The 22,504-nt window shown below is 37.4% G+C and overlaps 1 protein-coding gene across 2 annotated transcripts; it reads left to right on the forward strand.

Moving 5' to 3' along the window:
• Positions 1-6,120: 6,120 nt before the first annotated feature.
• LYVE1 (lymphatic vessel endothelial hyaluronan receptor 1) lies at positions 6,121-22,271 on the forward strand. 2 transcript variants are annotated; one of them, XM_004751981.3, is made up of 7 exons: positions 6,121-6,258; positions 6,593-6,721; positions 10,449-10,620; positions 10,727-10,866; positions 17,145-17,459; positions 20,266-20,344; positions 20,873-22,271. In XM_004751981.3, exons 2-7 carry the CDS (start codon positions 6,640-6,642, stop codon positions 21,057-21,059), a joined length of 975 nt encoding a protein of 324 aa, XP_004752038.1. In that variant the 5' UTR covers positions 6,121-6,258; positions 6,593-6,639; the 3' UTR covers positions 21,060-22,271. The 2 variants fall into 2 exon arrangements, with proteins under 2 accessions (XP_004752038.1, XP_044921771.1); XM_045065836.1 differs by lacking the exon at positions 6,121-6,258 and having other exon boundaries at positions 6,296-6,721.
• The last annotated feature ends 233 nt before the right edge of the window (positions 22,272-22,504 follow it).

Here is a 22,504-nt window from a genome sequence, read left to right on the forward strand (position 1 = left end):
TGGGACATGGGAGTTTTTCCCAGGAAGCAGATTCAAGATCTAATCAAAGGTAAGTAATTGTAGTAGGAAGAATTTCAAAATACATGCCTCCAAGATGTCCCACCCCAATCCCTGAAGCCTTTGAATATGAAATATTACTCCTGTTATATTATACAGTAAAGTTGACCTTAAAATAGGGAAATCATCTCAGTGGGCCCTATGTAATCACATTAGCCCTTAAAAGCAGAGAGTTTTCTCTAGCTATTGGTAGAAGTAGAAGTCAAAGAGATTAGAGGTATGACAAGGACCCAAAGTGTCACTGCTGCATTGCAAATAGAGTGAGTCACATGAAAAGAAAAGCAGACAGCCTTTTGGAGAAGAGAATAGACCCCAGTTGACAGCCAGCAAGAAACAAGAACCTCATTCCTACAGCTTCAAGAAAATGAGTTCTGCCACTAACCTGAGTGAGCAAGAATGTGGGCCTTACCAGGACCTCCAGGTAAGAGCACACCACTGCCTACACATTGATTTTAATTTTGTGAGAACCACAGCAGAGAACCCAGTTGAGCCCACCCAGACTTCTGACCTACAGAACTCTAAGACAGTAAAAAGGTATTGTTCTTTGAGAAGATCAACAAAATTAATAGATAAGTAGCCAGACTCAGAGAGAGAGAGAGGACTCAAAATCAGAAACGAAAGAGGAAAAATAGTATTATTTCACTCATATGCGGAATTTAAGAAACAAAATAGATGAACACAGGGGAGGGGGAAAAAAGAGAGAGAGGGAAAAAAACATAAGAGACTCTTAATGATAGAGAACAAACTAAGGGTTGGTGGAGGGAGGGGTCTGGGGGAGGGGTTAAATGAGTGATGGGTATTAAGGAGGGCACTTGTTATGATGAGCCCTGGATGTTATATGTAAGTGGATGAATCACTAAATTCTACTCCTGAAACCAATATTACCCTATATGCTAACTAACTAGAATTTAAATCAAAAATGTTTTAAAAGAAGAGAAATAACAACCAACACCTCAGAAATACAAAGGATTATAAGAGAATATTATGAAAAATTAATATGCCAATAAATTGGACAAACTAGAAGATGGATAAATTCCTAGAAAACTTATAACCTACCAAAACTAAATTAGGAAGAAATAGAAAATTTGAACAGATCAAATACCAGCAATGAAATTGAATCAGTAATCAAAATACTCCCAACAAAAAAAGTCCAGGACCAGATTTTCCCAAATTTCCAGAGGAAAATTCTACAAAACACTTACAGAAAAGTTAACACCTTGTCTTCTCAAATTACTCCAAAAAAATAGAAGAGGAAGGAAAACTTCCAAATTCATTCTATGAGACCAAAATTACCCTGATACCAAAACCAGATAAAGACAGCACAAAAAAAGAGAACTAACTATAGGCCAATCCCTGATAAATATAGATGCAAAAATCCTTAACAAAATTTTAGTAAACCAAATCCAACAATATATTAACAAAATCATTCACCATAATCAAGTAGGATTTATTCCCCAGTGGTTCAACATTTGCAAATGAATCAATGTGATATATCACATTAACAAAAGAAAAGATATAAATCATGTGACCATTTCAATAGATGCAGAAAAAGCCTTTGACAAAGTAAACATCCCTTCATGATAAAAACCCTCAACAAAGTAGCTTTAGAGCTAATATACTTCAACATATTAAAGGCCATGTTTGAAAAACCCACAGCTAACAACATACGCAATTGTGAAAAACTGAAAGCTTTTCCCCTGGGATCAGGAACAAGAGGAGGATGTCCTCTCTCAGCTCTTTTATTCAACATAGTACTGGAAGTCCTAGTCATTGAAATCAGACAAGAAAAAGACATAAAAGTCATTCAAATCAGTTAGGAAGAAGTAAAATTTTCACTGTTTTCAGGTAACATACTATATATATAGAAAACCCTAAGAGTCCACCAAAAAACTACTGGAACTGATAAGTGAATTCAGTAAAGTAAAAGGGTACAAAATCAATATGCAGAAATCTGTTGCATTTTTATATACTAATAAGTAGCAGCAGAAAGAGAAATTAAGAAAACAATGCCATTTACAATTGCACCAAAAATAATAAAACACCTAGGAATAAGCATAATCAAGGAGGTGAGAGACGTGTAGTTTGAAAACCATTAAACAGTGATTAAAGAAATTGAAGATAATACAAGAAATGCAAAGATATTCTATGTTTGTGGATTGGGAGAATAAATATTGTCAAAATGTCCATACTACCTAAAGCAATCTACAGATTTAATGCAATCCCTATCAAAACACTAACAGCATTTTCACAGAACTAGAACAAATAATCCTAAAATTTGTATGAAGACCCAAATAGCAAGTGTAATCTTGAAAAAGAAAAAAAAAAAAGTGGAGGTGTCATAATCCCAGATTTCAAGGTATACAACAAAGCTGTAGTAATCAAAGCAGTATGGTACTGGCGCAAAAATAGACACAATAGAACAGAATAGATCAATAGAACAGAATAGAGAGCCCAGAAATAAGCCCACAATTATATGGTGAATTAAGCTACAACAAAGGAGACAAGAATGTGCAATAGGAAAAAGACAGTCTTCAGTAAATGGTGTTAGGAAACTGGACTGCTACATGCAAAAGAATGAAATTAAACCACTTTCTTACACCATACAGAAAAATAAACTCAAAATGGATTAAAGACCTAAATGTGAAATTTGAAACCATAAAAATCCTTGAAGAAAACACAGGCAATAATCTTTTTTTTTTTTTTTTTTACATTGGTGGTAGCAACATTTTTCTACATCTGCCTCCTGAGGCAAGGGAAATAAAGGCAAAAATAAACTATTGGGACTTCTTCAAAATATAAAGTTTCTGGACAGCAAAGGAAATAAACAACAAAACTAAAAGGCAATCTACTTCTGTGGAATGGGAGAAGATACTTGTAAATGATATATCCAATAAATGGTTAGTAACGAAAATATATAAAGAAGTTATACAACTCGAAAACAAAACAAAATAATCCAACTAAATAATGGACAGAAGACATAAACAGGTATTTCTCCAAAGAAGAATTGATGAAGAAGTCTTAGAATATAAGTGAGGTTCGGTGTGGTGAGGTCCTGAGCCAATGACCAAGAAAGAATTCTTGAGACATCTTTGTGCAAAAGGATGGTTTATTAAAGCATGGGGACAGGACCTGTGCGCAGGAATTGCTGCTGCCCTGGGGCTGTGAGGAATGGTCTATTATATGCTTGCAAGCTGGGAGGGGGTCAGGGATGGCCTAAGTCCCTAAGGAATTTTGGAAGCAAGGTTTCCAGGACCTTGAGGGGCTAGCTATTGTTGGGGAAAAGTTATTCATTAATGGTAATAAAACCTTTGTGGTGAGACCTTTAAATGTATATCAGTGGGCCATATGCTTGGGAATGACTGTTAACGGCATCTTGGAAGGTTTAGAGATAGTTTCCAAAGGAATTGTTAAAGTAGATTTACAGGATCCTGGTTGGGGGTAGGGGTCCATCAGGCTACGATTGCCCTTTGCCCTTAGCAAAGTGTTAAGGTGGAGGCAGTTGAGTCTCTAGAGGAATGTCACTCTGCCTGTTTTAAGGGCTTGTCAGTGGGTAAGGAAATTTAATAATTTTTCTTCTGCCTCTGTTTCCCACATCACGAAGATAGCCAACAGATCCATGAAAAGATGCTCAACATCACTCATCTTCAGGGAAATGCAAATCAAACGGCAATGAGGTATCATCTCGCATCTGTCAGAATGCTTAAAATCAAAAACACAAGAAACAAGTGTTGGTGAGGATGGGGGGGGGGGGAACCCCCCTGCACTGCTGGTGGGAATGCAAACTGGTACAGCCACTCTGGAAAACAGTATAGAGATTCCTCAAAAAATTAAAAACAGAACTATCCTATAATTCAGTAATTACAGTAGTGGATTTACCCAAAGAATACAAAAACCCTAATTCAAAAGGATAAAAGCACATCTATGTTTGCTGCATTATTTACAATAGCCAAATTATGGAAGCAGCCCAAGTGTCCATCAATAGATGAATGGATAAAGATGATATGGTGTATCATTCAACCATAAAAAGGAACAAAATCTTGTCATTTGCAACAAAATGGATAGATCTAAAGGGTATAATGCTAAGTGAAATAAGTCAACCAGAGAAAGACACCATATGATTTCACTCATGTTTAATTTGAGAAGCAAAACAAATGAACAACAACAACAAAAAAAGATTTTTAAAAAACCAGACTCTTAAATATAGAGAACAAACTGATGGTTATTACAGGAAAGGTGGGTAGAGAATGGGTGAAATACATAATGAAGATTAAGAGGTACATTTATCATGATGAGCATTAAGTAATGCATGGAAGTGTTGAATCGCTATATTGTGTATCTAAAACTAATATAACACTGTATATTATAGTGGAATTTTAAAAACAGATTAAAAAAGAAAATGGGTCTGGATATTCTGTTTCCTACTCTCCTTTACAACTTGATTGCTGTTATAACTTTTCAAATTTCCCTTCTAATTCTACAAATTTTTTCTTTAATTGTTGATTCTCCTTGATTATACCATGATCTATCATTTTATTTATTTATTTATTTTAGGGCAGATCGCTACTTTACTTTTTCTTTTTCTAAATTTAAATTCAATTAATTAGCATGGCATACTATTAGTTTCAGAGGTAGAGGTCAGTGATACATCAGTCTTATGTAATACCCAGTGCCCATTACACCACATGCCCTCTTCAATGGACATTAAGCATAAGCTGTCATTTCAGAAGTGGATAGTGCTGCTGGGTTTTGTTTTGTTTTGTCTTGTTTTCCATATCTTAAACACTGTTTCTCAAAACAGTGAAGAGAAATTAGCTGGCAATATTTTCTGTATAGCTCTCCAGTTTAGCTTTTAGCTCCTGGCGACTAACTCTTCAGAAACTTGACTGGAGTGAGAGGCCTACAACTGAAGATTGAGAATATTCACATTTAACACAGAGGCAACAATTCCTGTCAAGCATTCTCAGTCACATTCCAATGGTGGCTTAACTTCTTTCAATATGGATATCCAAAAAATAACCTACCAAAACAAGCAAGAAGAATTGGAAAATTTAAACAGATGAAATAAGATTCTTTCCTCTTCCAGAAACTCAATATTAAGCACCAGCACCATCATGCAGACTCCCTTTATCTAATAATTCCTCTTCTAGAAATTTGTTTCCAGAATTTGGGTCCTTGCCTTCCATGTTTCATTTTTCCCTTCCTGTCTTCCTTTCTTCTTTCTTTTAGAAATGCTTTAGCAAATGCTTGAAGGCTAACTTTCTTTCATGCATGGTGTTAGGCTTTAAGGTAAATGATAAGACATGATTCCTGCCTTCTTGTCTACCTGGTTCCATGGTGATAAATCACATACGTTTCTGAGGTACCTGTAGCCTGCAGGTTGTGCTCACCCAAGTAATGAGGTCTACAGATATTTAAATAGTAGAGATACTTAAGAGTTGTCCCCTGGTCTCTTGCAAGTTACCTAGGTACAGAGCAAATTTCTTCTTTCATTATGAGTATTTTCTGTACAGATATCTAATTTTATGACTGATACCACTTGTACAGAAAAGGAATTGTTGTGCATATACTATTCCTATAAACGACTTTCATTTTGGAGAAAACTCATAATCCATTGTTCAAAGCATTATTCACAAGCCAGAATTCCAAAATTACCATAGCAGACAAACCACTGGATATCCAGCTGGGAAAGAGAGTGCAGTCTGCTCATATATAGTACAGATAAACCTCACACTCATCAAAGAAGAAAGGGGAAATCTAAACTGAATTTTGGTCTATCAGAACACAAGAGAATTTTTAAGGAGAAAGTTATCATATAAAGGACCCCTGTGGTGATTACTATTATAAAGTCAAAAACCCTTTTGTAAAATGAAAAATGACTAAAATTTCATGAATTGTCCCCCAGCTGTGTTTTCTAAATATGAACTGTATGTCTTATTTTTTGAAGAAAGAATCAGTGAGAGTGGTGTAGAAATTTCAAGTGCATAAAAGAAAAGGGAGGCATAAACACCCTGCACTCAGTATTTAAATGGGCATTTGCTTTCATGAGCCTTGGCATCATTCCTCCCCAGATCACAAAGATAAGCAGCTGGAGGAGAAAAAAAAAAAAATCACTGACTGTGGGAAGAAAGGAAACACAACCCATGCTCAATCTCCTTTAGAGATGGACACTCCTAGGAGTACATAAATGAATAGGCTCCACAGGTAATAACAATGAATTGTGTGAGAATGAGTTGGTGAGGGAAGTGGGAGGTGGCAGGGAATATGGGAATTGGGGAAACCTCCAGCAGTTCATGCTGTGCTATCTGCCTTCCTCATTTGTCTGTTTTCTGAGTCAGCATTAGCTAAATTTTCCAGAAAGCAATCCACAAAGTACAGCCTGGGCATTTAAGGGACGTCACTCATTTCCCCCAGTGACCAAGTCAGAAGCTTGAAAGCAGGGAAATCCGGATGTCTCAGTTATGAAGTGGAACAGTGGGGCTCCAACATATTTCCAGAAGTCTCCATCCAGACTGGTGGTTGTCTGCTTCCATTACAGCCACTAACCATCCAGGGTGTTTCTCTGGCTCAGAAAGGGTTGGCATAATGGCCAAATGCTTCAGCCTGGTGTTGCTTCTCGCCTCCATCTGGACCACAAGGCTCCTGGTCACATCTCTCCGTATAGAAGGTACGTTTCTTACCAGATTTGCAACCTGAGGCAAGGCAAGATCTTGCAAATTGTCCTAAGCCTACCAAATTCTTAAGTGTGGAATGCTGGGAGTAGGGGTTATCCTCAATGTCAACAGAAGATCTAGCTGGTAGGATTGCTCTGCCAGAAATGTTTTCATCATATTGTTGGCTTCACCAAAAGGATTTACATTTACCTTTATGTTATCTTGACTTTCATTTTTGGTTATGGAATCTTTTTTTAATGGGAATATCTTGAATCAAAACATTGAGGAAAGATCATTTGTTTTTAAAAGTGTTTCACTGCAGAAACAAACCATGATTATAATAAATTTTAAGCTTGGGGAAAATGGCCAACTTGTGCTAAATACTGACCTATTTTATATTTTTGGAAGTGTCAGCAATAATTGCCCAGAACAATTATTTTAATTACAATTTTACTATACTGCATATATATTTTTAATATGAAATAAATAGCCAATTAACTGGAAAAAAAAAAACCTGTGAAAATGTAGGTTTGAAAATTGGTCATTAGCTCCCTACCAAAGGAATGACTTCAAGTGGTTTCTGGGCTTTTGAAATGCTCAACCAGTAACCTCATGTGCAATGTAGGCAAAAAAATTGTAACCACAAATCACTCAATTACAGCCCTAGGTAAATGAAAATTTGAGCACTTTAAAAGGAAAATCATGTGTTCCTATGCTGGAAGATGCTCTGTGATATAAAATATTTTGGAATCAGATATCCTGAGTTGCTTCATTTATTGCTGTATTTAATTTTATGAGAGGTTACAGCTATATAATTGATTGTTTTCAAATACCAGAACTGTTATTTTCAAGTTAGTTTTGTCCTCTTTGAAATTCCTCTGGAGATATTATTCACTTTTTCCCACAATGCTGCCATTACTCAAACTTTAAGATTAAGTAGAACTCAAAATTGTTCTATGAAATGATTCCATTGCATTCTTTTTTAAAATTATTTTTATTAACTTATAATGTATTACTTGCCCCAGGGGTACAGGTCTGTGAATCATCAGGTTTACACATTTCACAGCCCTCACCATAGCACATACCCTCCCCAAACCATCGCATTCTTTAGACCATCTTTGATGATGGCAAAAATTTCCTAAGGAAATTAAACTATTTTATATTACATATAATTTTTATATATGTAATATATAAAATTTCACTTAATCTTCTAAGAAGACTTTTATAGATGAAGAAACAGGCTCAAGTAAAGCCAAGTGACTTGCCTAATGCCATATAGATGGTAAATAATAAAGCTTGGGTTTGAATTCAGCCCTGTCCGATCCTAAGCATAGGGTATTTCTATTATGCCTGCTGTTTCCTAAAAAAATTTTAAGGGAAAAATAAAATTTTAAGGAGGGGTGCCTGGGTGGCTCAGTCAGTTAAGCAGTTGCCTTTGGCTCAGGTCATGATTCCATGGTTCCGGGATCAAGCCCCACATTAGGCTCCCTGCTCAGCAGAGAGCCTGCTTCTCCCTCTCCCTCTGCCTGCCACTCTGCCTACTTGTGCTCTCTCTCTATCTCTCTGTCAAATAAATAAAATATATATTTTTTTATATCTTAAGGAAGAGATTAGTGGAGTAGCTCTTGGATTCCAGCTCCTTCTTTTTGTCTTTAAATGAAATAGGAAAGCATAAAAATGACCACTATTTGTTGACTACCTATGATGGAGACCCTGCTAGGTACAAGTATCTATTCTGACAAAAATTCTCTGAAGAAGATATGACCATCTCCATTTTATAGATGAGAACACTACCTTGCCCAAAGTCCCAGAGCCAATTAATAACAGACAAAATAATCAAGGCTAGGTCTATTGCCCAGAATAGGTCTATCATTACTCTAAATGATAACTTTAAGGTAAAAATAAGTTTTGATGAAAAAGTAGCAAGACCACTTGATAGTGTAATTAATAAACCTTCTTTGCAGCCATGGGATTTGAGCATGACTCAAAAAGCTCATGGACTAAATAAGCCAAATTCTAGGGAAAATGTGTGTTTGGAGAGTCCAGTTCTAGTTGTATAGTGTGTAGGTGTGGGTGTGGGTGTGTGTTCATCTCCCCTATAATACAGCAGGAAACAGAATAGTGTCCTAGTTAAGAACTGCAGTTTTAGGGTCAGTCATAATTGGGTTTGTGCTCCCAATCTGTCCTATGTCTTTGGTGTATATCCTTGGACTTGGGAAAGTTACTTAATCTTCCTGAGCTTCCACTTTCTATTAAAGGACACAGGGTTTGGCACAGAGCAACATAAACAGATGATAGATGTTAGAATTAATACTAGCATTAGTATTAATACCAGTATTGGTATAGGTATTCGTGTTAGTGCATAGTCATAAGTGGCTGTTTTGTCACAAACACTAATATGGGGTATTGGCACTCTAGTGTCTCTTTTGGTGAGAGCAAGGTCTGGAAGCAAATAAAGCCATCTGTAATTATTATACATAGTATACATATCCCCTCTTCCAGCCTCCTGGTCTGAGCATTGCAAGGTCAGTGGAAGACTTAGAAATGTTCCTTTAACATTTGCAAGAAGAAATTTTAAATACTAACCTAGAAAGTGGTCAAATCATTTAACTGGGCTACCAATGCACAGATCTGTGTACAAGCAACAACTTAGAAGATTGTAACGTCCTCTTACGGCCTCTTGTGGATAAAGCCCGATAGGAATAATGTACCTGAATGTGATACAACTTTGCAATTTTATACAGGTCTATAAATCCCAGAATCAAGAAAGGGGATCAAAAGATTTCTTGGATTCATTAACTTTGAGTAAAATATATTTACAACATATCTGTTCAACTGCTTCAGCTTCCCCAGGGAGATCAATCATAAGCTGACTAAAACCAAAAAGCTTTGAAGAGAATATAATGATGTATTTATGATTTGCTGAGCATCTACTATGCAGCAGGCACTATGCTAAACATTTTTATTTGAATGAACTCTTTCAACTCTCATTACCCTATAAAATAGATAGTTACTTTCTCAATTTTATAAATAAGGAAACTGAGGCTCAAAGAGATGAAGTAACTAGCCTAAGATCACAGAGTCAGCAAGGCTCTGACATAGGCCAGATTTAAATACAAGTCTAACTCTAAAACTCAACTTTCTTTATTTAGGTTCCTCACCATGCAAGGTTTACTGCCCAGTTCCTCCAGGAACTTCAGAGTAAGCCTGCCCCCCAATGGTCAGAGAAGACCTGGAACTGAGAAGGCTCACATTCTGTTATACCAAGTGCAACATTTTTCAGCCCATCTCAGAAATAGTGGTATTCCCAAGCCACATTGGTTTGGAGTATTGTTAATTATTCTATTAACCAGAGCCCCGAATTCTATCTTTCTCAAAGTCTCAGACCTTTTTTTTTTTTATAGACTCCAAAATGGTTTGCCACAACTGCATCACCTAAAACTAACCCCAGGAACTGGTAGCCAAAGCCTCCACATAAGGAACAAGGCAACTATGCAGTGGGGCATGATAGACTCCAATCTGATGAGAGGTATAGCTTGGACAAGAGCAAGCACCCAGCTAACCCAGAAGTATTTACCTTGTGGGAAATGCCTGGCTTATGTTCCATTATTTCTGAACTTCAGTCTCAGCCACAAGGGCTTCATTGCTGTATCAAGACAATAATGCTCTACTAGGAAGAAGAGCCTAAAGGCTGGGAACAAGGACAGCAGCAAATTAAGGGTTTCTGTGATTCCTTTGCAGAGCTTTCCACCTCAGGGCCATGCAGAATTATGGGGGTCACCCTTGTGAACAAAAGGGCAGCCCAGCAGCTGAATTTTGCAGAAGCCCAGGAGGCCTGTAGGCTGATGGGACTAACTTTGGCCAGTAAAGACCAGGTTGAAGCAGCATGGAGGTTTGGCTTTGAGACTTGCAGGTGAGAAACAACTAGATTCATAAACACTGCTGGAGCTCTTTGAGCACTGTGTTCTTGAGCAATAGAAATAAATGTATCCATTCAAATAATGTGTATTTTCTTATAGCTATGGATGGGTTGCAGATAAGTTCTTGGTCATCCCTCGGATCCTGCCAAACCCCAAGTGTGGGAAGAATGGGACAGGTGTCCTGATTTGGAGAAATTCAGTCAGCAAAAAGTTTTTGGCCTACTGTTACAACTCATCTGGTAAGTCAAATCTACAGCCTCTGAATGTTTTCTCTAGCTCTATGATCCGTCTTAAGAAGAGTAACCCTGGACAGCACTGAAGAAATCATGGTGATGGTCATTTAATACTCCCAAGAATGCCTCGGTGACCAACCTAGAGGTGGCCATGTGCCCCTCAGAGGAAAAAGTTAGGGAAAGTATTACTAAATGGCAATATAGGGAGAGGGTATTTCAGGAGGCTCCATTACCCACGCCCCTCCATCTTATAAGGTAAGGAAATACCCACTCTAGACAAAGCAATGTACTGAGTTATCACACTGAAACTTGACAATCTTTCTCTAGAGTACACTTTGTGACCCCCATTTTGTAGAGGGGGAAATTAAGCTCAGAGGACATAAGTACATCTGTCTAAGTTCTCACTACTACGAAGATTTTAACAGAGATCTAACTCTCAAACCATGCTCTTTCTTTTAACCTTCTTTTTTTTAGAGAAGAAATTCAGATGGTACACCTGACATCTTCAAGGATTAAGATCATTTTATGAAGGAAGGAGTTAAAGCTAGAAAATAGAATTGGTTTGCTCTTGGTCACACAGTTGTTCTTTTAACCTTGCTTGGAAACCACAACCATTTTAACCCAAGTGCTCTACCTAAGGAACATCTCAGAAAGTTTTTCCTTCACTAAATACTTGTTCTCAGTTTATCATAAGAACATCTGCTGATTTATTACCCTTCACACCTACTCATAAATCTGACCTTCTAAAGATCAGACAGCTAAGTGGTCACATACAAGGATAGATTCCAAAGTCATACTCTAAGATCCAAGAGATCTTATGTGCACTAGCAAAATTATGTTGCACAAAGGCAACAAAGGGTCCAAGCAGGTTCTCTGAATCAGGAGGCTTTGATCTAGAAAGGGACTCCAAAGATACTTTGTCCACTTTCCTCATTTCATGTATGAAATGATAGCTCAGACTGGAGATCTGGCTGGTTCAGTTGGTGGCAGGGTCAAGACTGGAACATAAAGCTTCTTCCAACATTTGCTTCACCATTATCCTCTTCTCTGCCTCTTCTGCCCACCACTTCTGACTGGGGAATTGGTGGTTCACATGCCTGTATCACTCATAGCCAGCTCATGCCTGACAAATGACCTGGGGTTTTAACTTTCTTGCCTTCCTCCTACCTGTCAGTGTGATGATATGATACCCAGTCCTCTGGACGTCACAAAATGGAGTCACAGGAAGAGTACTTGGATTTGAGTGTTTCCTCATGGTTTCATTTAACTTGTACTTCCATCCCCTATATTTCCTGTATAATTGAAGTTAGATCTGGAGGCTTGATTCAACTCTTGTTCAGTATTTTTGGCAAAAAGACTAGTACATCATAAAGTAATGATGTACTAGTCTTTTTGCCAAAAATACTGAACAAGAGTTGAATCAAGCCTCCAGATCTAACTTCAATTATACAGGAAATATAGGGGATGGAAGTACAAGTTAAATGAAACCATGAGGAAACACTCAAATCCAAGTACTCTTCCTGTGACTCCATGTACTATATAGTAGCTAACTGATAATAATTTTTTTAAAAAGACTTCATAGATGATACTGTGTACTTTAGATCACTTCTCAACAAAAGTCACTTAATACCAGTGTGTCCCATTACTAATGTGCTAACTTTGATCATTTCAATAAGATGCTAGACCTTTCTATATGAACTCATAAAGATATGCTTTTCCCCCTTGCAATGAGTAGGTAATCTACACTGTGATATTTTGGCACCATGCAAATATTCTGACCCCAACCATCTTGTACCTAGTAGTTTAAGCAGCCATTGGTAATTATTCCTGGAATCAGTTATTATATGTAGGACCACAAGATAGTGACTTTCTAAATCTTCCTTCTGCATTTGTTAGCCAGCATTCTTTGATAAAGAAGAATTTCTCTCTCTCTCTCTCTCTCTCTCTCTTTCTGACACACACACACACACACACACACACACACTTCCCTCCTCCTTATACTACTATGGACACATGACATTTTACTTATTTTGTGTGTTCAACATGTTATCAACTTTATAATTATTATCCTTCTATTCTTTCTGATGCTCAAATTGTCTCAAATTTGATGAGTAGGAGCCCCCCAGTTGACCTTTGTGCCCTTTATTCCATTAGTATTGGAGCAATTTCTTTCTAACATAATAATAGCATGTCCCAGACTTACTTTGTACTTTCTCTGCCCCTGGTGGAATCAGCCATTTATTTCTCCAAGAAGCCCAGGTTATTTGTAATGGAAAATGTTAAGTAGAAACCAAGATCTGAATTCAAGTAATTCACATTACCAAAGGAGTTTTCATTGCTTCTCAGTAATTTTAGTGAATAGCTATCCATATATTTACACATACATACATATATCTAAAATCATGAATTTGTATTGATATTTCCAACTCAAATTTAACAATTCAAATTTTTCCTAGTTTGTTTTACACCTGCATCTTTTTTCTCTTACACAGAAGATCTTAGTTGCTAATAAATAACAGTAATATACTTTCTTGTCCTATAATAGTTTCAAAATTATAAAACAAATATTATTAGGAATAATGAACCTATTGAATGAAATTTGATATTTCTTTGCATTTCTTTCAATCCCCAGAAGATAGCCCTCTAACAGCGTATTGTCGAAAAAACTATGTGCAAAAACAAGCAAACAACTATGTGCAAATGTGACTAGAAAAATTCACAAATCTATGTGGTTATATTATCATTTCCAAATAAATTGGGCTCACCTGCTTCTGTTTGCCATCTTTGTGAGGGTCAGAGTTAACCTAACCCTTATCCAAACTCTACTCCTAAACTTACCCTATGTTTCTTTGTTTTTGTAACCTTTTTTTTTATAGCTATCTTGTGAGGTCTGAGGATTAAAATAACCCTAAACCTGACCCGAACACCTTATCCTAATTGTCTTTTTTAATTGCTCTCTTTGTAAGCTTTGGGAGACCAGACCGAAGTGCCTTGACAGTTCGGCATGCACCATCTGTTTCATGCTGTTCCTCTGCCACAATGCCTATCTTCCTCCCCACTTAGCTAACTGCTACTCTACTCAATTTTCAAATGCCAGCCTCTTCAAGAAGCCTTCCCATACCCCTTACTCCTATCTTTCCTCTTGGAGTCCAACCACACTCTGTGTTTAATGTCAGAGTACTTGGCATATTTTAAAGAAATTATATTCATAGTTTGAAGGGGAAGGAGAGCTAGGTCCTAACACTTCTAGGTGTGCCCTCAACCCAGTAGGGATCACAGGATCAGACTGCTATTGCTCCCTCACACTGTGGCTCTCTGGGCTACATTTAATAAACAGAGAGGCAAAGAAAACAAATTCTTAGATAGAGCCTATCTATCATGCCCATACATTATGCTAAGCCCCACACATTTATTATCTCATTAATCCTCAGTGAAATGACACAAATGTATCATTTATATTTCCCAGGAGAAATAACTGATGCTTAGCATGTATTTTGCTACGGTCATAGTCAATAAGGGAAAGAGCCAGGCTTTAAACCTTGAGTCATACTACTTCCGCATAGCTCCTTCCATGATGATGACTATACATCAATAACATACCAGGCCCAGGTTGGGTGTTCTGGGCATCAATGTTTTTTAAAAGCTCCACAGATGATTCCAACGTGTAGCCAGAGTTCAAAATCACTCTTTCCTAGGAGATCTCTAAGATCTAAGTTTTAGGATTCCAGGTACTTCTAGATTCCTCTAGTTCTTTGCAATTGCAATAATCTCCTTTCTTGTTCCTGGACTGTACTCTCTCCCCACTGCATTTCATCCTCCACATGCCTCCACTGATAATTACATTACTTCTCTGCTCCACAGCCCTTGGGTGACTTCTTACTTGAGAATATGATGTAAATTATGAAGCCTTTTACACATAAAAGTGAGCATGTATGAGAACTCCTATATATTAGTTGGGAGATTGGTGGACCCAGTTGAAAATTCCATCTCCTACAAAATACATTCCAAATGCTTTAACATGGCAATTATGAATCTCAAAACTCTGGCTCCAGCCTATCTTACCAGTCATCTCCTGCTTGCAGTCTTTCATGCTCCCAACCATACACACACCCTACTCTCCAACTACACTGTACTCCTTGTCATTATTTGGTATGACTACATTTTCAAACTTCTGGATTCTTGCATCATGCTATTCCTTTGACTGGAATGTTCTATTCCTTCTTCCATACTAGAGGAGCTACTGCTGTGTTCCAGTCATAGTGGTCTTTTATTCATCAAACACACTGAGTTCATTCAACTTTGGACTCTTGAACTTCCTGTTCTCTTTACTTGGAATGCTTTTGCCCTAGATCTTCAATGACGGACTACTTTTTAACATTTAGGTTTCAGCTTAAGTATCACCTCTCTACTTTCATCATCCTAGTCGAAGTATCCATCGCATATTCCCCACCCCTATTGGTTTAATCTTTATCCTATTTTAATTTCTTCTTAACATTTATCACCCTCTAAAATTCCTGACTTTTTTTTTCTTTTTAGGAGAGATGAAGAGGGTCAAGGGATGGTGCAGAAGGAAAGGGAGAGAGAGAATCCTAAGCAAGCTCCATGCCTGGCATGGAGCAATCTCAAAACTCTGAGATCATGACCTGAGCTGAAATCAAGAGTTAGACACTTAACTGAGCCACCTAGGCATCCTGGCTTTTTTTTTTTTTTTTTAATATATCCTTCCATTAGCATATAGGCCTCTTAAAAGTAAGGACTCTGTCTTCTTTGTACCATGACCTTAGCACTTAGAACAGTGTTTGGCACATAGTTGGGGCTCAACAAATATTTGTTGAACAAACATATTAACCCTCCATATCATCTCCTCTGTGAATCCCCAGTGATTTCCTCTCAACTTTATCAAAATACGTCTTTCTTGGAAACTGAAACTTTACTCTATGTCTCTGTACTTTCAGTTCCCAATGTGATCTATTGTATCCAGTATTTCTTTCCCCTGATATTAAAAATTTTCATTTTTTGAAGGAAAAACTTAGCATGTGCTCAAAAATAAGAAATGAAACTAAAAGTTCAAGGCAAAAGTCAATGATGATATGTGTTTGAATACAGATGTTTTCAAAGTAAAAAAAAAAAAATTACAAAATTCTGAATGTGTGCAGTCAAAATGTTTTATCAGTAGTATCCATGACCTTGATTGGTAATTTATTATATTTTTCAGAAATGAATGGAATAACTTTTTCTTCTTAACTAACAGTCCAGATGATGTTACCTACTGCCAGAAATAAGTAGGAATTTAAAATAGATGCATACTCATACTATAATATGTTACATGGCTCTGTCATTTACCAGCTATGTGAATTTGGGCAAGTTATTCAGTTTCACTAAATTTCAGTCTCCTCCTATAAAATGAGAGTTGAATAAAATCATTAAATGAAGTGTCATGATCAACTCAGATATGAGGCTCAAAAAATGTTGTTTCCTCTCTATCACATTCAACAGATTGGAAAGCAAATCTATATCCCTCCTCTGCTCCCCTCCTTAAAACAATTTTTTATTTTGAAGAGCGCAGAGAAATCTGTTTTTTTTTTTTTTTAGATCTTTGTCCTGAAGTGTACATTGTCATGTGTGTATATTTGGTGTCATTTACTCCTTCCATCCTGTTGCTTCTCCATCCTTTCTTTATTCATTAATTATTGATTGAGCATGAACTCTGTGCTAGGCACAGAAAGCATACCATGATGACTAAGACAGGCAGGGTTCCTGCTTCCTGATGAGATCAGTCCAGTACAGAGCAGTGCAATGCGAACCTTGACAAGGGAAGTAGAAAGAGGTATATAAAAACATGCCTAGGGACACAATCTCATCATCAAATCTGCCTAATAAAGAGACATTCAATCTTAGACTTAAAGGATAAGTAAGAGCTAAGTAAAGAAGGGGCAAAAAGACTTACAGGTAAAGAAAGCATCATGGTCAAAGCCTTGGATATGAAAGAAAGAGTATCAAAGAACAGAAAAAAATCTGAGAAGGTAGGAAGAAAGACACACTGATCAGATAAGGCTAGCCATGTCAGCAGGGGACAGATCACAGGGGGCGTTATAGGTCATGTAATAGAGGCAGTCACTGAAGAATTTTAAGGAAGGAAATGATATGATTAGATCTGTATTTCTGTAAGATCATTCTGGCTGCACTGGAGGAAGATTAGAGAGGACTAAGACTAGAGTCAAGAATAAAAATTAGGAGACTGTTTTAATACTTACTTGTTACCTTATTTTTCCCTCCCCCAACAGATATTTGGATTAACTCATGCCTTCCAGAAATTATCACCACCAATGATCCCATATTCAATAGTGAAGAGGCAACATACACAACAGAAACTGTCAGTGACAATGCATACTCCGCTTCAGCTACTGATGTACCTTACTCTGCTACACCTACTCTTGCTCCTACTTCTGCTCGGGCTTCCACTTCTACTAAACGGAAAAGAAAATTGATTTGTGTAACAGAAGGTTTTGTGGAAACTAGCACCATAGCTACAGCAACAGAAACTGAGTCATATATCGAAAATAAAGCAGCATTCAAGAATGAGGCAACTGGGTTTGGAGGTAAAAGCTTTCTATGTTTGCATTGCATCGTGTGTGTTTGTGTGTTTATGAATAACAGACAGTACATAAAAACCATGTTGTCTCCAGAGTAGGCACTCAGGACCTGCCAAATACAAGTAAGACCTTAACGCAAACTCAATTTTCATAAAGTCGTAGAACTTGTGGGCTCTAAAAAACATTAATGATTAAACAGAAAATCATGAGTATAAAATAGCTTCACTTTTTTTGGTTCACATATAATGTATTATTTGCCCCAGGGGTACAGGTCTGTGAAACATCAGGCTTACACATTTCACACCACTCACCATAGCACATACCCTCCCCAGTGTCCATAACCCAGCCACCCTATCCCTAGCCCCCCTAATCCCCCCCAGCAACCCTCAGTTTGCTTCCTGAGATTAAGAGTTTCTGATGGTTTGTCTCTCTCCTGATCCCTTCTTGTTCCACTTTTTCCTTCCCTACCCTCCACAACCCCCTCACCCTGCCTCTCCAATTCCTCATATCAGAGAGATCATATGATAATTGTCTTTCTCTGATTGACTTATTTCGCTCAGCATAATACCCTCTATCCTTAATATCCTTCCATCCTCATCATTGCAAATGGCAAGATTTCATTTCTTTTGATGGCTGCATAGCATGAAATAGCTTCACTTTTAAAAACTCAAAGCCTTTTAAAAATAAATCACTATCTATTAATACATCAAAGTTCTTTTAAAAATATATACCTTAAAGGCCTATGATTTAAAAGTTTGTCTTATTTAAAAGGAAGGGTTTACAATTGATTAGCTCCAACATATCATCTCAAGGTCACAGAGAGGAAATGGACTCCGTCATATTGCAATTTATAAAATATAGAGAGGATGAGAAGCAAGGCCAAGGATTTCTATAGGCAAGAAGCAAAGAAGCAAATGTGGACCCAACATTCTAAGTAGCCCCTTTGTGGTCACAGAGAAGGATTTTCTCCTGCACTATCTGTTGTCTGAATCTGTATAAAGAATCATTAGAAGAGCAACACAAAGAAATGGAAAAACATACCATGCTTATGGACTGGAAGAACAGATATTGTGAAAATGTCTATGCTACCTAGAGCAATCTGCACATTTAGAGCAATCTCTATCAAAATACCATCAACTTTATTCACAGAAATGGAACAAGTAATCCTAAAATTTGTATAGAACCAGAAAAGACACTGAATAGCCAGAGGAATGTTGAAAAACAAAACCAAAGCTGGTGGCATCATAACCCTGGACTTCAAGCTCTATTACAAAGTGGTAATCATCAAGACAGTATGGTACTGGCACAAAAACAGACACATAGGTCAATGAAACAGAACAGAAAGCCCAAAAATTGACCCTCAACTCTATGGTCAACTAATCTTTGACAAAGCAGGAAAGAATGTCCAATGGAAAAAAGACAGTCTCTTCAATAAATGGTATTGGGAAAATTGGACAACCACATGCAGAAGAATGAAACTGGATCATTTCCTTATACCACAAACAAAAATAGACTCAAAATGGATGAAAGACCTAAATGTGTGACAGGAATCCATCAAAATCCTCAAATCCTTGAGGAAGAGGCAGCAACCTCTTTGACCTCAGCCGCAGCAATGTCTTCCTAGAAACATCACCAAAGGCAAGGGAAGCAAGGGCAAAAATGAACTATTGGAACTTCATCAAGATATAAAGCTTTTGCACAGCAAAAAAAAACCCAGAACAAAACCAAAAGACAACCGACAGAATAGGAGAAGATATTTGCAAATGACATAGTAGATAAAGGGCTAGTGTCCAAAATCTACAAAGTACTTAACAAATTCAACATCCAAAGAACAAATAATCCAATCAAAAAATGGGCAGAAGACATGAAAAGAAATTTTTCCAAAGAAGACATGGAAATGGCCAACAGACGTATGTAAAAGTGCTCAATATCACTCAATATCAGGGAAATACAAATCAAAACCACAATGAGATATCACCTAACACCAGTCAGAATGGATAAAATTATCCAGTCAGGAAACGACAGTTGTTGGCAAGGATGTGGAGAGAGGGGAACCCTCCTACACTGTTGGTGGAAATGCAAGCTGGTGCGGCCACTCTGGGAAACAGTGTAGCAGTTCCTCAAAAAGTTGAAAATAGAGCTACTCTATGACTCAGCAATTGCACTACTGGGTATTTACTCAGGAGATACAAAGATACAAATGTAGGGATCCGAAGGGGCACATGCACCCGAATGTTTATAGCAGCAATGTCCACAGTAGCCAAGCTTTGGAAAGAGCCTAGATGTCCATCCACAGATGAATGGATAAAGATGATGTCGCATATATATACAATGAAATACTAGGCAGCCATCAAAAATGTAAAATCTTGCCATTTGCAACAACATGAATGGAACTAGAGTGTATTATGCTAAGTGCATAGGTCAATCAGAGAAAGACAATTATATGATCTCATTTTTATGTGGAATTTGAGAAGCAAGGCAGAGGATCATTGAGGAAAAGAGGGAAAAAATGAAACAAAATGAAAGCAGAGAGAGAGGCAAACCATAAGAGATCCTTAATCTCAGGAACAAACTGAGGGTTGCTGGAGCGGAGGGATGGGGTGGGTAGATGATGGACATTGGGGAGGGTATGTGCTAAGGTGAGCACTGTAACTTGTGTAAGACTGATGAATCATGGACCTGTACCCCTGAAACAAATAATATATTTTATGTAAATAAAAAATTTAAAAATTAAAAAAAAAAAAAGAACAACAACAACACAAAACAATGCATAAGCGAAGGACCCAATAGGCCATGTGTCTGTTTCCTCCAGGTGTCCCCACGGCTCTGCTAGTGCTCGCACTCCTCTTCTTTGCAGCTGCAGCTGGTCTGGCAATTTGCTACGTCAAAAGGTGGGTTTATTGGCACATTGTTGGCCTTATAATCTATGTCACATCCCTATCTTGTGTTTTTCTAAGGTTGTTGTGGTCAAAACAGAAATGATAGTCTTCTTATATTGTAAATTTTCTCCCTCATCTCACCTTTCCTCCCACCACCCAATCTTTCCTACTATTTCAGCTCACGCATGTCACCCAGCCTTTACAAACAGGTCAGTGCAACCCCTTTGAAAATCAAGAGATAAAAGGGACAGACTGACATCTAGAGGAAAAACATAGGTTTTGTTTTGATTCTCAATTCTTTGTTCTTGGTGGGAGGGTTATGAGGTCAGCCTCAAGTATGGCCTGCAAACTTACTGTCTCATGTAAATGAATCCACTAAAGTGGGGATGCATTAATGTATTTGAGTGTGCATGTGTTCGAATCTCTCTGAAATAAAGGTATCCAGTGTGCTGTGCTAATACGGGCTATGACAAAGTGTTATCTATTGCCATATGTGTTACATATAAATCTCTCACTTTAATTTTATAATTATGCGTATAGGTATGTGAAGAACTTTCCTTTTACAAACAAGAATCAGCAGAAGGAAATGATTGAAACCAAAGTAGTAAAGGAGGAGAAGGCTGATGATAGCAACTCTAACGAAGAATCAAAGAAAACTGATAAAAAGCCAGAAGAGCCCAAGAGTCCACCCAAAACTACAGTACGATGCCTGGAAGCTGAAGTTTAGAAGAGAAAGAAATGAGAGGACACACCAAGGCTGATTTCTTTCCTGATACATATCCTGGCCCCAGATGAGGAAACTTAAAAGGCTGAAGAACCAAACAAGAAAGTCCACCCTTGGTTCCTAAATGGAATCAACTCAGGGCTTACCTTTGGACTATGGAGTTCACCAAATGAAATTCCCTTGTTCTTACTGCAATCCTTTCTGGATCCTATCCTCCTACCTCCAAAGCTTCCCACAGCCTTTCTAGCCTGGCTATGGCCTAATAATATCTCTGTGGGAGAAAGGAGCTTCGCAAAGCACAGGGACCTAAAACAGCTAATCAGAACACATTTATAAAGAGGCTTCTTGGTTGGCTGAGAATAGGTGAGTTGAAAACCAAGAAACCACCTAGACCAAGGCTTTCTCTATTGATTCCACAGGCCAGATCCTTTCTTCACTCTGGAAACGTAATACACATCATCTGGCATGCCCTTCTGAGCCAGGCAAGAACAAAAGAAGGAAAGAAAAGTTCAGCAGCTAAAGGCCAGGGAGATTCCCATGACTTGAGACCTGATCTCTGTAAAGCCAAAATAAGTAGAGAAAAAAGAATGAGGCCAAGGATGTTGCCAGCGTATTGTCAGCAGGGACTAAAACTACAGATAGGGTCAAAGTAGTCATCTTTAAATAATCTGAATCGGAATCACTTTTTAGAATACACACACACTTTTCTTTTTCTTGCTGCTATTTTCTCTAGAAGCATACACTTTTATAAGGAACCAAAACAAATCTATTATAATTTTTTACTTTTATCGAATTTTATCTGAGAAATTACTGAGGAAAATTACTGTGTTAAAAAGCAGTAAAATTTGACAAACATTTATTGAATATGTCAGGTGCTGGGTAAGGTATTACATTCTATAATTGAATGTTATTTATCAAAAACTTGTATACAGTAAAATGTCTGAAGCTAATTTTTTCAGTTTTGATACCCCTAGCTTATCTTCTGCAAAACTAATATTTTACTAAGACTAATCTATTCATTATTTTCTCTAACATGGCAGCCATTATAACCTTAATTTATTATTAACACCTAAAAAGTACATTATTACCTCTATACACTGAAGCACATTTTTTTAAATGTCATTAACAAATGTATCACCAGCTCTCCTTTTTCAGCAAAAAAATCCCAAGAGATACAGAGATATTTGTGTCAAAAAAATAAAAGTATTCAGAAAATTTCTTTGCTCTCTTATTTACATAGATACATTATACGTTTCACACAAAATTGAAGTAACCTGTTTTTTGCAAAACAAAAGAGGGACAACGAACAAATATTCGTTGTTGAAAAATGAACATTTACAAACCATTTAGGACATATATCACCATATGGGGCTATTCTTGCTTATGATCTTATTTTAAGTCAGTCAGGTAACATGCACATAAACAGTCCTTTACTTAGCATTTGGGTC

Source organism: Mustela putorius, unplaced genomic scaffold (genome assembly GCF_011764305.1).
Source record: "Mustela putorius furo isolate JIRA1106 unplaced genomic scaffold, ASM1176430v1.1 tig00003859_pilon_pilon_pilon, whole genome shotgun sequence".
In the NCBI taxonomy this organism is placed as follows: Eukaryota; Metazoa; Chordata; class Mammalia; order Carnivora; family Mustelidae; genus Mustela; species Mustela putorius.

Coding starts and splice junctions, on each gene's coding strand:
- LYVE1 (XM_004751981.3), top strand. CDS start 6,640: ATGGCCAAATGCTTCAGCCTGGTGTTGCTTCTCGCCTCCATCTGGACC. Junction 6,722..10,448: donor CACATCTCTCCGTATAGAAG/GTACGTTTCTTA, acceptor ATTCCTTTGCAG/AGCTTTCCACCTCAGGGCCA. Junction 10,621..10,726: donor TTTGGCTTTGAGACTTGCAG/GTGAGAAACAAC, acceptor ATTTTCTTATAG/CTATGGATGGGTTGCAGATA.